This window comes from Rhinopithecus roxellana, chromosome 20 (assembly GCF_007565055.1).
Source record: "Rhinopithecus roxellana isolate Shanxi Qingling chromosome 20, ASM756505v1, whole genome shotgun sequence".
In the NCBI taxonomy this organism is placed as follows: domain Eukaryota; kingdom Metazoa; phylum Chordata; class Mammalia; order Primates; family Cercopithecidae; genus Rhinopithecus; species Rhinopithecus roxellana.
Genome location: NC_044568.1, coordinates 68,700,637 through 68,714,471, shown reverse-complemented (window position 1 = coordinate 68,714,471; position 13,835 = coordinate 68,700,637). Strand labels below are relative to the sequence as shown.

The window sequence follows — 13,835 nt, the reverse complement described above, 5'->3', positions numbered from 1 at the left end:
AGCTGAAGGATCAGTGTTAAAATACAGTGTTGTTAAACAGTCCTTGCTCAGAGGTCTCCTGAGGAGGGAAAAGTTTTGATCATGACAGGGCTTTTCTTGAATATAGTCTTTGACTTTTTGGCCTTGGATCCTTGACAGTATGGATAAATAGTAGTTGTTTTCCTGAAGTTTAAAACATTTTTAGAGATAACTGAGCATTATACAAGTAAATTCAATGCAACCTTCTAAGCTGAAACATAAATTTCTAAAATACAATGGGCCAGGCACGGTGGCTCATGCTTGTAATCCCAGCACTTTGGGAGGCTGAGGTGGGTGGATCACCTGAGGTCAGGAGTTCAAGACTAGTATGGCCAACATGGTGAAACCCTGGCTCTACTAAAAATACAAAAAATTAGCTGGACATGGTGGCGGGCGCCTGTAATCTCAGGTAGTCAGGAGGCTGAGGCAGGAGAATTGCTTGAACCCGGGAGGTGGAGGTTGCAGTGAGCCAAGATCGTGCCATTGCACTCCAGCCTGGGTGACAGAACAAGACTCTGTCTAAAAACAATAATAATAATAATAATAATAAATAAAATACAATGAAGAACTCTTGGAACATAGTTTAAGTGTTTTCTTAAGCTGCTAAGTTCTGGGTTAATAAAAATTTTTTAAAAATACAACACAGTGAGGCCGGGCACATTGGCTCACGCCTGTAATCCTAGCACTCTGGGAGGCCGAGGCAGGCAGATTTCCTGAGCCCAGGAGTTCGAGGCCAGCCTGGGCAATACAGTGAAACCCCATCTCTTCTAAAATATATAAAATTAGCTGGGCGTGGCAGCATGCACCTGTAGTCCCAGCTACTCGGGAGGCTGAGGCAGGAGAATTGCTTGAACCCAGGAGGCAGATGTTGCAGTAAGCCGAGATCGCACCACTGCACTCCAACCTGGGTAACAGAGTGATACTCCGTCTCAAAAAAACAAAACAAAACAAAACAAAAAACACACACAGTGGGTCTGGCGCTATGGCTCACTCCAGTAATCCCAGCACTTCGGGAGGCTAAGGCGGGCAGATCACCTGAAATCAGGAGTTCGAGACCAGCCTGATCAACATGGAGAAACTTTGTTTCTACTAAAAATACAAAATTAGCTGGGTGTGGTGGCATATGCCTATAATCCCAGCTACTCAGTAGGCTGAAGCAGGAGAATTGCTTGAACCCGGGAGGCTGAGACTGCAGTAAGCCGAGATCGCACCATTGCACTCCAGCCTGGGCAACAAGAGCGAAACTCCGTCTCAAAAAGAAAAAAAAAAATACGACATAGTGAATCATGATCTGCGTTTTAAAAAAATACGATAGACGGGCCGGGCAAGGTGTCCCATACCTGTAATCCCAGCACTTTGGGAGGCCAAGACGGGTGGATCATGAGATCAGGAGATTAAGACCATCCATGGTGAAACCCGTCTCTACTAAAAATACAAAAATTAGCTGGGTGTGGTGGCGCACACCTGTAGTCCCAACTACTCAGGAGACTGAGGCAGGAGGTAAAGGTTGCAGTGAGCCGCGATTGTGCCACTGTACTCCAGCCTGGCGACAGAGCGAGACTGTCTCAAAAAAAAAAAAAAAAAAGATAGACATTAACAGATTACATTGCACAAAATAGGAAAGTTGTGTTATTTGGAAAATATTTTATTCAACTATCTATGTATGCATATATTGGGTTGCAATGTAAACTGTATTTCTTATTGTAAGTCTTGATCAAAAACTTTGATGTTTACATTATACAGACTTACTTGGTAGTAGGAGTTTCTGTCCTATGTTTAGAAAATATTACATATCAGACATTCTGAAACTTATAATTTTGAACATATTACTATATATTTAATAGAATTGACAATATTGGCCAGATGTGTGGCTCATGCCTGTAATCCCAGCTCTTGGGAAGCTGAGTGAGACCCTATCTCAATAAAAGAAAAAACAGAATTGGCAATGTTCAGTTATTATGGAATGGGGAAAAACTGTGTTGTATCACTAGATAATGTTTATAGCTCTAATACACACACCACTTCACACCTCCCAGTGGAGAGTCCCTACCAGTGTAAACTTGGTGAGATGTTTCCTGTATGTCAAGTCCATCAGGTTGGGAAAACAACATGGAGACCCATTGTGTTAGGCCATCACTGAAGGAACTTTTACAAAGACATATCATTATAGTTAGCCCTGATTTCTGAATTTTTCCATTGTAACAGGCAAAACTAGATGGTGGAAGACAGCAATGGAGACCTGTCCTCATGGCTGTGACTGAGAAGGATTTGCTGCTCTATGACTGTATGCCATGGACAAGAGATGCCTGGGCATCACCATGCCACAGCTACCCACTTGTTGCCACAAGGTAAGTAAGACTAAAGATAAGGAAGTAAAATATTTATCCTACTCTAAATCTACAAAGGAATTTTAAAGTGAATTCTGTTATCTTAGGTACCTAAAAGAGCAAATGCTCTTTTAGCGGATGCAGACAAAAATTTTTTCTTTTACAACCTTATTGATCATTTTGCAGCTGCTAGCTCAGAGTAAATTGTTTTTTTCATGAGCATTTTTGTGTGTACCTTTTAAGTTGTCAAAGAACCTTCCTAACTGTTCCCTTTTAAGACTTGCTTAGTCATGAAGATTATAGGGTTTTTTTTTTCTTTATTTTATTGACTGTGACTGGAAAACCACTGAAAATTGTGGCAGCCTTTGGACTGAGTGATGAAATCATTTAAACCAGAATGTGGTACTGTGGATAAACCACACAACTCAGCCAAAATATTCTTCAACTTCTCTTTCTAATGCAAGAACACATCATTTTGATTCTGTGAAATAAACATTGATTTGACCTGAAGCCACAGGGTATTTCTAGCATTCCAGATATGGAGGGCTGAAAGGGAAAAGAATAGAGAAATTTAGACTTGGGAGCCAAGATATCTTAAGGGATCATAACTGTGAAACTAGAAAACATACCCAAATTCAAATTTTTTTGGACTTATAAAAAATCAGGTGTTGATATAACTCAAAAACTGCACATTAAAGAAGAGTGTCATGGGAAAGTATTTGGTAGTCAAAAGAGCTAAATGATGAAACTATCTGGAATATCCCAGTGGGAATAGTGGGGTTTTCCTGCTTTGAGGAGACAAAGATTCATGTAAGGCAGAGTATTCTTTGCATTACAGGAAAAGTTTCACTTTAAAAGATTTCCTTAACTTACCACATATATTATTCTTCCCTTACATATATTATTCTTTTTATAAAAAATATCATTTTCACATAGGCTTCCAGTAGTATCTCCGTAATTTAGAGCTGGAGCTCCTAGATCACAGAATGAAATAAAGGATTTGCCGAGCCTCAGTATTAGGGAGGTATGCCCTCATTAATTCCTTCAGGACAGAATAGTCCTGCAGAAAGACTGAATTTAATTATCAGTTTCTCTTTTAAAAAAATAAAACAGGCCGGGCGCGGTGGCTCAAGCCTGTAATCCCAGCACTTTGGGAGGCCGAGACGGGCGGATCACGAGGTCAGGAGATCGAGACCATCCTGGCTAACACGGTGAAACCCCGTCTCTACTAAAAAAAAATGCAAAAAAACTAGCTGGGCGAGGTGGCGGGCGCCTGTAGTCCCAGCTACTCAGGAGGCTGAGGCAGGACAATGGTGTAAACCCGGGAGGCGGAGCTTGCAGTGAGCTGAGATCCGGCCACTGCACTCCAGTCTGGGCCACAGAGCGAGACTCCGTCTCAAAAAAAAAAAATAAAAATAAAAATAAAATAAAATAAAATAAAATAAAATATACAGTATTGTTTATTGTAAATTTCTTAATATTTGGTTTTTTTAATCCTCACTAAATTATAACCTCCTTGAAGTCAAGAACTCTGACTTAGTCATCTTAGCACTTCCCACAATGCTTTGCATGTAGTAGGCTATCAATAAATCTTAGTTGAATTAAATTCTTTACTTAAGTTATAGTTTCTCTGTCATGATTACATTAGGAACTTGATGGTAATCCTGTAAAAATATGTGACTGTGTCTTAGTAATTATAATTAAAGCAAATAAATTTATATTTTCCAAAGATTTAGAGTTTAGGAATATGGCTGTGGAGATCTCTTAAGTTTAAATTTTGTAGAATCAGCTTACACTTTGGTTCTGATCATAGAATGCAAGGAGGGTAGCTTTATTCTTTTTTAAAATGTGTGCACCTGGAAGCATGAAGCAGAAATTTATCACATTCCATAGATGAGCTTTTGTTTAATACTGGAAATTATAATGCCATAAGCAAATAATTTCTTGGCTATCAAGTAGACTAGGCGTGGACCACCAAAGCACTTTGGTACTAAAGAATGAGATGGGGTGGTGTGTGTACTATCACTGGTATTAACTGGCAAGTAGGGAAAATATATAGACAAGATTTAAGAGCTAAAATTATAAAACTCGTAGAATAAAATATAGTAAATCTTCATGACTTTCGGTTAGTCAGAGTCTTTTCAGATATGATACCAAAAGCACAGTTAACAAGAGAAAAAATAATATAGATAAATTGGACTTTAAGAAACTTAAAAGCTCTTATGCTTCAAATGTCACCATCAAGAAAGTGAAAAAATAACTCACAGGATGGGAGAAAATATTTCAAAATCATATATCTGACGAGACTTGTATCTAGAATATATAAAGAATTCTTGTCCAGGCATGGTGGCTCACATCTGTAATCCTAGCACTTTGGGAGACCGAGGCAGGCCTATCACCTGAGGTCAGGAGTTCAAGACCAGCCTGACCAACATGGTGAAACCCCATCTCTACTAAAAATATAAAAATTAGCCAGTGTGGTGTTGCATACCTGTAATCCCAGCTACTCAGGAGGCTGAGGCAGGAGGATTGCCTGGATATGGGAGGCAGAGGTTGCTATGAGCTGAGATTGCACCACTGCACTCCAGCTTAGGTGACAGAGTGAGACTGTGTCTCAAGAAAAAAAAAAAAGAATTATTCCAAGTCAGTAATGAAAAGATAAATTACGCAATTAAGAAACGGGGTGGGCGCAGTGTCTTATGCCTGTAGTCTCAGCACTTTGGGAGGCCAAGGTGGGTGGATCACCTGAGGTCAGGAGTTAAAAGACCAGCCTGACCAACATGGTGAAACCCCGTCCCTACTAAAAATACAAAAATTAGCCAGGCATGGTGGCGTGGACTGTAATCCCAGCTACTTGGGAGGCTGAGGCAGGAGAATTGCTTGAACCCAGAGGTGGAGGTTGCAGTGAACTGAAATCTCACCACTGCACTCCAGCCTGGGTGACTGAGTGAGACTCCCTCTCAAAAAAAAGAAAAAAAAAAAAGCAATTGGAAAGTGATATGAATAGATATTTGTCCAAAGAAGATATACAAATGACCAGTAAGAACATGAAAAGATGTTCAGCATCCTTAACCATCAGGGAAATGCAAATCAAAACCACAGTGAGACATCATTTCCCACCCACTGGGATGACTATAATTAAAAAGACAGATAAAATAAAAAGTGTGAACAACGATGTGGAGAAAATGGAATCTTCATACACTGCTGGTGAGAATGTAAAATGTATACTTGCTGTGCAAGGCAGTCTGGCAGTTTCTCAAAAGCTAAACATAGAGTTACCCTGTGACCCATAATTCCATTCCTAAGTTATGCCCAAGGGTAGTGAAAACTTATGTCCACATCAAAACTTACATATGACCATTCGTAACAGCATTATTCACAATAGCCTAAGAGTGGAAACAGCCTAAGTGTCCATCAACTGATGAATGGATAAATAAAATGTGACATATCCACACAGTGGAATACTATTCTTCAGTTAAAAACAATAATGTTCTGATACACACTACAATGTAAATTAATCTTGAAAACCTTATGCTAAGTGAAAGAAGCCAGACACAGACAACCACATACTGTATTGTTGCATTTATATGAAAAGTTGAGGATAGGCAAACCCAGGACAGACAGAAGGTAGATTAGCAGTTGACAGGGGGAGGTAGCTAATGGGTACAGGATTTCTTTTTGAGATGATGACAATTTGCTAACATTGAATGTGGTGATGGTTCCTAAATTCTGAATATACGAAAGACCATTGTACTTCAAGGGATAAATTGTATGGTGTGTGAATTATATTTTAATAATTCAGTTATTTCAATAAAATAATTAAACCCAACAAGATTGAAAAGAGAGACTGTTTCATAATAAACTGAATGTTATACTAACTGGTAGCATGCTACTGAACCTTTCTGTGACACATATTTTTCATTTGTTAAGTGTGCCCTAATGAGGTAGGGTGGGTGTGAGTATTAAATGAGTTAATGCTAATAAACTGCCTATAATGGTGCCTGACACATTGTAACTGCTCAATGTTAGCTGCTTTAATTATAATATTTATTATTAAATGAAAATTATGCCCAAGAAGAACTCTTTGTAAAAAGCATAATAATTAGGCCAGGTGCGGTGGCTCATGCCTGTAATCCCAGCACTTTGGGAGGCTGAGGGAGGCAGATCATGAGGTCAGGAGTTTGAAACCAGCCTGACCAACGTGGAGAAACCTTGTCTCTACTAAAAATACAAAAATTAGCCCAGCGTGGTGGCACACACCTGTAATCCCAGCTACTTGGGAAGCTAAGGCAGAAGAATCACTTGATTCTCTCTGGAGGCGGAGGTTGCATTGAGCTGAGGTCATGCCACTGCACTCCAGCCTGGGCAACAGAGCGAGACTCCATCTCAAAAAAAAAAAAAAAGCATAATAATTAGTTTAATTTGGTCATTGTTAAAAGAGGAGCTCTGGCCAGGCGCAGTGGCTCACGCCTGTAATCCCAACACTTTGGGAGGACGAGGTGGGTGGATCACAAGGTCAGGAGATCAAGACCATCCTGGCTAACACAGTGAAACCCCGTCTCTACTAAAAATACAAAAAATTAGCTGGGTGTGGTGGCGGGCGCCTGTAGTCCCAGCTACTTGGGAGGCTGAGGCAGGAGAATGGCATGAACCTGGGAGGCAGAGCTTGCAGTGAGCCGAGATCGCGCCACTGCACTCCCACCTGGGCGACAGAGTGAGACTCCGTCTCAAAAAAAAAAAAGGAAAAAAGAGGAGCTCTTAGCTGGGTGCCATGGCACATGCCTGTAATCCCAGCTTCTTGGGAGGCTGGAAGGGTCACTTGAGCCCAGTAGTTCAAGACCAGCCTGGGCAACATAGTGAGACCTCTCATCTCAAAGAAATTAAAAGAAAGGAAAAGGAGCAGTTTTTTGATCTGCCACCAATTTTTACAGATAGTCAAAGTTTCATATTAAAGGTGAGGAATTCAAACATGCTCATTCATGCAAATTGAACTCACCATTAATTAAATGGGTGGGTCTTATAGAGCTTCCTAGACTGTCTGCCTGCCTTTCTCCGTTCCTTTCCTTTTTCTTCCCCTTCCCCTTCCCTGCCTTCCCTTAACTTTCCTTTTCCTTTCTTTTCTCCTCTCTCTTCCTCTCTCCCTCCTTCCTTCTCTTTTTTTCTTTCTGACGAACTCTCACTCTGTTGTCCAGTCTAGAGTGTGCAGTGGCAGGATCATAGCTCTCTGTAACCTCAAACTCCTGGGCTCAAGCCATCCTCCCACCTCAGCTTCCCGAGTAGCTAGGACTATAGGCATAAGCCACTGTGCCAGGCTAATTTTTTTAGCCTGTGTTGCTGTGTTGCCCAGTCTGGTCTCAAACTCCTGGGCTCAAACAATTCTCATGCCTCTGCCTCCCAAAGTTCTGGGATTATAGGTGTGAGCCACCATACCAGTTCATGTTGTTTCTTAATAAGTTTAATTAATTCATGTTGTTTCTTAGTAAGTTTAATTAATGTAACAACAGGGCTTCTTTACTCCTTGTTCAGGAAGTACTGGTGGATTAGAATAAACAATGATAGATGAAAGGTTTAGTTTTTCCATGTGGCCATATTGGCAAGGTAGAATTGGTTGAAGTCACTGCACAATAGAATTAAATGGGGCTTAATCATCCTCTGGCAACCAAAGAGGGGTAAAGGGTAACCCTGAGAGAGACCACAAGATGAAACCAGACCAGGAGTTATCCTGCAGAGGGAGGCAAGGCCAGAAAGTGTTTTTAATGTAGGGGAAAGAGAACGTTTGAGATTTAAACGAATAATGAGAAAGGGCTGAATGTTTAATTTCCCTAATTCTATTGTTAATACTTTGGACCATGTTCTTATGAGTGTATGAGACAGAATAAAAAAGGATTACATAAACACATAGGTAAGGAAAAGAAATTAAGGATCTTTATTATGTTAAACAAAGTAGATAACCCTGAAAAATTAAGAGTTGATTGTAGTTCAAAATCAAATAACATCCTTAGAGTAATGTAAATTAACCATGAGCTGCCATTTATATTGGATTGCACATTTACAGATTCTTCGAAACCAAAGCTCTGTATGTGCGTGGATTTTAATAGCTGATAGTTCAGGCCAATGAGGAATAAGTGAAGGCATGAAAGTGATAAATGAAGAGGATTTTTATTTTACACATTTCTTGAGATTAAAGCCAGATACACGACACAGGTAGAAAGACACTGGTTTTATAGGAGCTCTGGATTTTTCAGGATATGGATTTTGTTGTCTTTTCCTATAAGCTTTCTTTGGAAGAAAGAAAGATCTCAAAAAAAAAAAAAAAGTGGTGACTTTAGAATGTGGAATATTGAGTAGTGCTGTGCTTATGGGACTTGTGGGGCAAAAGCTGCCAAAATGCCTTTGCATGAACTCATCTGGCCTCTCCACAAAAGGGGGGCCTTTTAGCAGTGTTCCCAACCAACCGCTGCTCAGCAAGAGTCCAGCATCTGGTTTGAATTAGATTCCCTTTGCCAAATATTTCATAATGAAATCTGTAGGAAAAAATTCTCTTAGACTCTATATTTTTTAATGTCTGTTTTGGGATTAGCATTCAAACTGAATATGATAAAGTATCTATTGCTTTCCCCAACACTTTGTCTTACTTGGATCATATGTAGAGTAATTTTGAAATTTATTTAACTCTTTCTAAGGTAGCTAATGTTTAATTGGCATGTTGGTTTTTTTGGAATCAGCTCAGTAAAGCAGTTCTCAAAGTATACTTCATGGACCTCTGCAAGATTCCCTTTACAGGGGCCTTGTGAGTTCAAAGCTGTTTTCATAGTAATACTAAAATGTCATTTGCTTTTTTTTATGTTGTTGGCGTTTGCACTGAGGGTGGGTAAAATTGCTGGCACCTTAGCATGAATCGAGGCAGTTGGCACCAAACTGTATTGGGAGTCATTGTATCTGTCCCCACGTGGACTTGCAAAGGGAAAAAAATGCCAGTTTAACTTCAAAATGTCTCTACTGAAATAGTAAAAAATATTAATTTTATTTAATCTTGACCCTTGAGTATTCATCTTTGTAACATTCTGTGTGATGAAATGGGAAGTACTCATGGAGCACTTCTGCTACGTACTGAAGAATGACTGTTGTCTCAAGGAAAAGCACATGTGTGATTGAATTCTCAGCTGAACTCCATGCTTTTTCATGGAAACATCATTTTTTCTTGAAAAAATGACCGATTGACAAACACATTTAGTCAGACTTGGGTATTTGTCAGATCACCAAAATGAGTCTGTAACTTAAGGAAAACACTGATAGTATTAGTTGCCAATGATAAAATTGTAGCTTTCAAGCAAAAATTAGAATGCTGGAAAACTCATATCTGCTACTGTGAGCTTGTAGTGGTAATATCAAATGCGATTTTTTTCATGTTTTATAATGAACCATTTTTTAACATGGAAAATCTATGTAACTTAGTGAACAAATATTTTTCCAAATGAATGATAAATGATGTTGCAAAATTATGCACGCATAAAAAAGATCCATTGAAATTTCAAGGGAAACCAGTTGATTTTTAATGTAAACATGATACAGAAACTGTTGATAAGGTTTTAGATTCCATGTTGCAATTAATCTTTATGAAACCACTTGCTCAGTTTTGGTTCTGTGGACAGAAGGCTATCCACATCATCTGAATGGGCTATTAAAATACTCTTCCCTTTTCCAACTACATATCTAAGTGAGGCTATAACTGCATACTACAATAGAATGCTGAAGCAGATGTTAAAATTCAGCTATTTTTAAGCTAGATAGTAAAGAGATTTTATTTATTTCTCTTTGATGTACATTCGTCACCAAATTTTTAAAAATCCTTTGTAGAAAACATTGTCAGGTGAGTGAATCCTTATAAATGAGGTAGTATTTTGTTCTGTTACACAGATCTACTTAATACTTATTTAAAATAGGGAAAATATAAAAAGTGAGGCCAGAAGTGGTGGCTCATGCCTGTAATCCCTGTACTTTGGGAGGCCGAGGCAAGTGGATCGCTTGAGCCCAGGAGTTCAAGATCAGCCTAGGCTACATAATGAGACCTTGTCTCTACACAAAATACAAAAATGAGCCAGGCACGGCGGCACACGTCTATTGTCCCAACTACTTGGGAGCTGAGGTGGGAGGATCGCTTGAGCCCAGGAGTTCAAGATCAGCCGTGGCAACATAATGAGACCACATCTCTACACAAAATATAAAAATGAGCTGCATGTGGTGGCACATGCCTATAGTCCCAGGTACTCAGGAAGCTGAGATGGGAGGATTGTTTGAGCCGGGTAGGTGGAGGTTGCAGTGAGCCAACACCATGCCACTGTACTCCAGCCTGGGGGACAGAGTGAGACCCTGTCTCAGAATGAAAATTTAAAAAAAGGAAAATATAAAAAGTGAATAGATTGAACTATGAAGCAAAATACTGAATAGTTTCATGACCTTAAGGAAAATTTTTTTTTTATGGTTTTCCTATATGTATACTTCACCATTTTTTGTAGGGTTTTTTTTGTTTTGTTTTGGTTTGGTTTTTGTTTGTTCTTTTTTTTTTTGAGATGGAGTCTTGCTCTGTTGCCCAGGCTGGAGGGCAGTGGTGCAATCTCTACTCACTGCAACCTCCACCTCCTGGGTTCAAGTGATTCTCCTGCCTCAGCCTCCCGAGTAGCTGGGATTACAGGCACACACCACCATGCCCAGCTAATTTTTGTATTTTTAGTGGAGACGGGGTTTCATCATGTTGGCCAGGCTGGTCTTCAACTCCTGACTTTGTGATCTGCTTGCCTTGGCCTCCCAAAGTGCTGGGATTACAGGCGTGAGCCACCACACCCAGCCAATATTCCAAGCTGTTGTATTTCCTTCTCTAGAGTCATTTTCCAAGAAGCCTCATCATCTTTTTGAGGGAGGGGGTGATTTCAATCTGGGCACTAAGGACACTCGTTGCTGTTGGGTTGGTTATTGTTTATTGATGGACAGAGGTGGGAAATGGTGTGTGTGTGTGTGTGTGTGTGTGTGTGTGTGTGTGTGTGTGTGTGAAAAACTCATAACGTGGATGGCAGAGCCTTTAGCAGATAAATTTTTATTTTAAAAAACTCAAAAAATTTACCATGTAGTTACTTTTAAGTGTACAGTAGATTGGTGTTTACTATATGCACGTTGTTGTGTAGCAGATCTCTAGAACTTTATCTTGCAAAACAGAAACTTTATTGAACAATTCTCCATTTCCATCTCTCCCTCAACCCCTGATAACCACATCCTTCTGTTATGAGTATTACCTTGAATACCTCATATAAGTAGACTTCATGTAGTATTTGTCTTTTTGTGACTGGCTAAATGTGGTAGGTTATGACAGTGCATCCTTTTTTAGACTGAATAATATGTTCCATTGTATATTTACAACAAGTTGTCTTTATCCTTTCTTTTGTCAGTGGACATTTAAGTTGCTTCCATCTCTTGGCTATTGTGGATAATGCTGTAGTGAACATAGATGTACAGGTATCTTCAAGATCTTGTTTTGAGATCTTTTGTATATATACCAAGAAGTGGGTCCTTTGCCTTTTTTTTTGAGATGGAGTCTCGCTCTGTCGCCCAGGCTGGAGTGCAGTGGTGCGATCTCGGCTCACTGCACACTCCGCCTCCTGGGTTCACTCCATTTTCCTGCCTCAGCCTCCCAAGTAGCTGGGACTACATTATCTGCCACCATACCCAGCTAATTTTTTGTATTTTTTTAGTAGAGATGGGGATTCATCATGTTGGCCAGGATGGCCTCGATCTCCTGACCCGTGATCCGCCCACCTCGGCCTCCTAAAGTGCTGGGATTACAGGCCTGAGCCACCACACCCGGCCGTCCTTTGCCCATTTTTTAACTGGGTTGTTACTCATCGTTCAGTTTCAAGAGTTCTTTATATATTTTGGATACCAGTCCTCTATCAGATAAGTGTTTTGCAAAAATTTTTTTGTCTGCGGCTTGTCTTTTCATTCTCTTAACAGTATTTTTTGCAGATCAGAAGTTTTTAATTTTAATGAAGTCCAACTTAACGAATTTTTTTCTTCAGGGATTGTGCTTTTGATGTTACATCCTTTTAGATCATCTAGCGTTTCTCCTACGTGATAGAAATTTTTTTTTTTTTTTTTGAGACGAAGTTTCGCTCTTGTCGCCCAGGCTGGAGTACAGTGGTGCAATCTCGGCTCACTGCAACCTCCGCGTCCCCAGTTCAAGCGATTCTCCTGCCTCAGCCTCCTGAGTAGCTGGGATTACAGGCGCCCACCACCACACCCGGCTAATTTTTGTAGAAATTTTAGTATTGTGTTTACACTTAGGTCAAAGATCCATTTTGAGTTAATTTTTGTGAAAAGTATGTAAGGTCCGCTTTTTTTTTTTTTTTTTTTTTTGCATATGAATGTCTACTTATTTCTAGCAGCATTTGTTGAAAAGACAGACCATTCTTGGCTGGGCACAGTGGCTCACGCCTCTATTCCCAGCACTTTGGGAGGCTGAGGCGGGCAGATCACCTGAGGTTGAGACCAGCCTGGCCAACATGGTAAAACACTGTCTCTACTAAAAATACAAAAATGAGCTGGGCATCGTGGCGGGAGCCTGTAATTCCAGCTATTCAAGAGACTAAGGCAGGAGAATCATTTGAACCCAGGAGACAGAGGTTGCAGTGAGCTGAAATCGCGCCATCGCGCTCCAGCCTGGGCGACAAGAGCAAGACTCCATCTTAAGAAAACAAAAAAGAAAGAAAGAAAAGACCATTCTTTCTCCATTGAATCACCTTTCTCTCTTTTTTTTTTTTTTTTTGAGAGGGAGTCTCGCTCTGTCACCCAGGCTGGAGTGCAGTGGTGTGATCTCGGCTCACTGCAACCTCTGCCTCCCGGGTTCAAGCGATTCTCCTGCCTCAGCCTCCCGAGTAACTGAGATTACAGGTGCCCACCACCATGCCTGGCTAATTTTTGTATTTTAGTAGAGATGGGGTTTCACCATGTGGGCCAGGCTGGACTTAAACTCCTGACCTCAAGTGATCTGCTCGTCTCAGCCTCCCAAAGTGCTGGGATTGGCCAGGCACGGTGACTCATGCCTGTAATTCCAGCACTCAGGGAGGCCCAGGCAGGCAGATCACCTGAGGTCAAGAGGTCAAGACCAGCCTGGCTAACATGGTGAAACCTCGTCTCTACTAAAACTACAAAAAAAAAAAAAAAAAAAAAAAAGTGCTGGCATTACAGACATGAGCCACCACACCCGGCCTGAATCACCTTTGTTCTTTGTCAAAGATCAGTTGACTGTATTTGTGTGGGTTTATTTCTGGGCTATCTATTCTGTTCCATTGATCAATTTGTTCTTTTTTTTTTTTTTTTTTTTTTTTTTTTTTTTGAGAAGAAGTCTCGCTCTGTCACCCAGGCTGGAGTGCAGTGGCCAGATCTCAACTCACTGCAAACTCCGCCTCCCGGGTTTACGCCATTCTCCTGCCTCAGCCTCCC

The 13,835-nt window shown here is 40.4% G+C and overlaps 1 protein-coding gene across 1 annotated transcript in view; it reads left to right on the top strand.

Moving 5' to 3' along the window:
* SNTB2 (syntrophin beta 2) overlaps window positions 1-13,835 on the top strand; it is a 125,836-nt gene that overhangs the window by 86,545 nt on the left and 25,456 nt on the right. Inside the window, exon 4 of the mRNA XM_030924871.1 lies at window positions 2,224-2,366. Within this exon, the coding sequence (XP_030780731.1) occupies window positions 2,224-2,366 (143 nt within the window). The remainder of the gene's footprint in view (window positions 1-2,223; window positions 2,367-13,835) is intronic.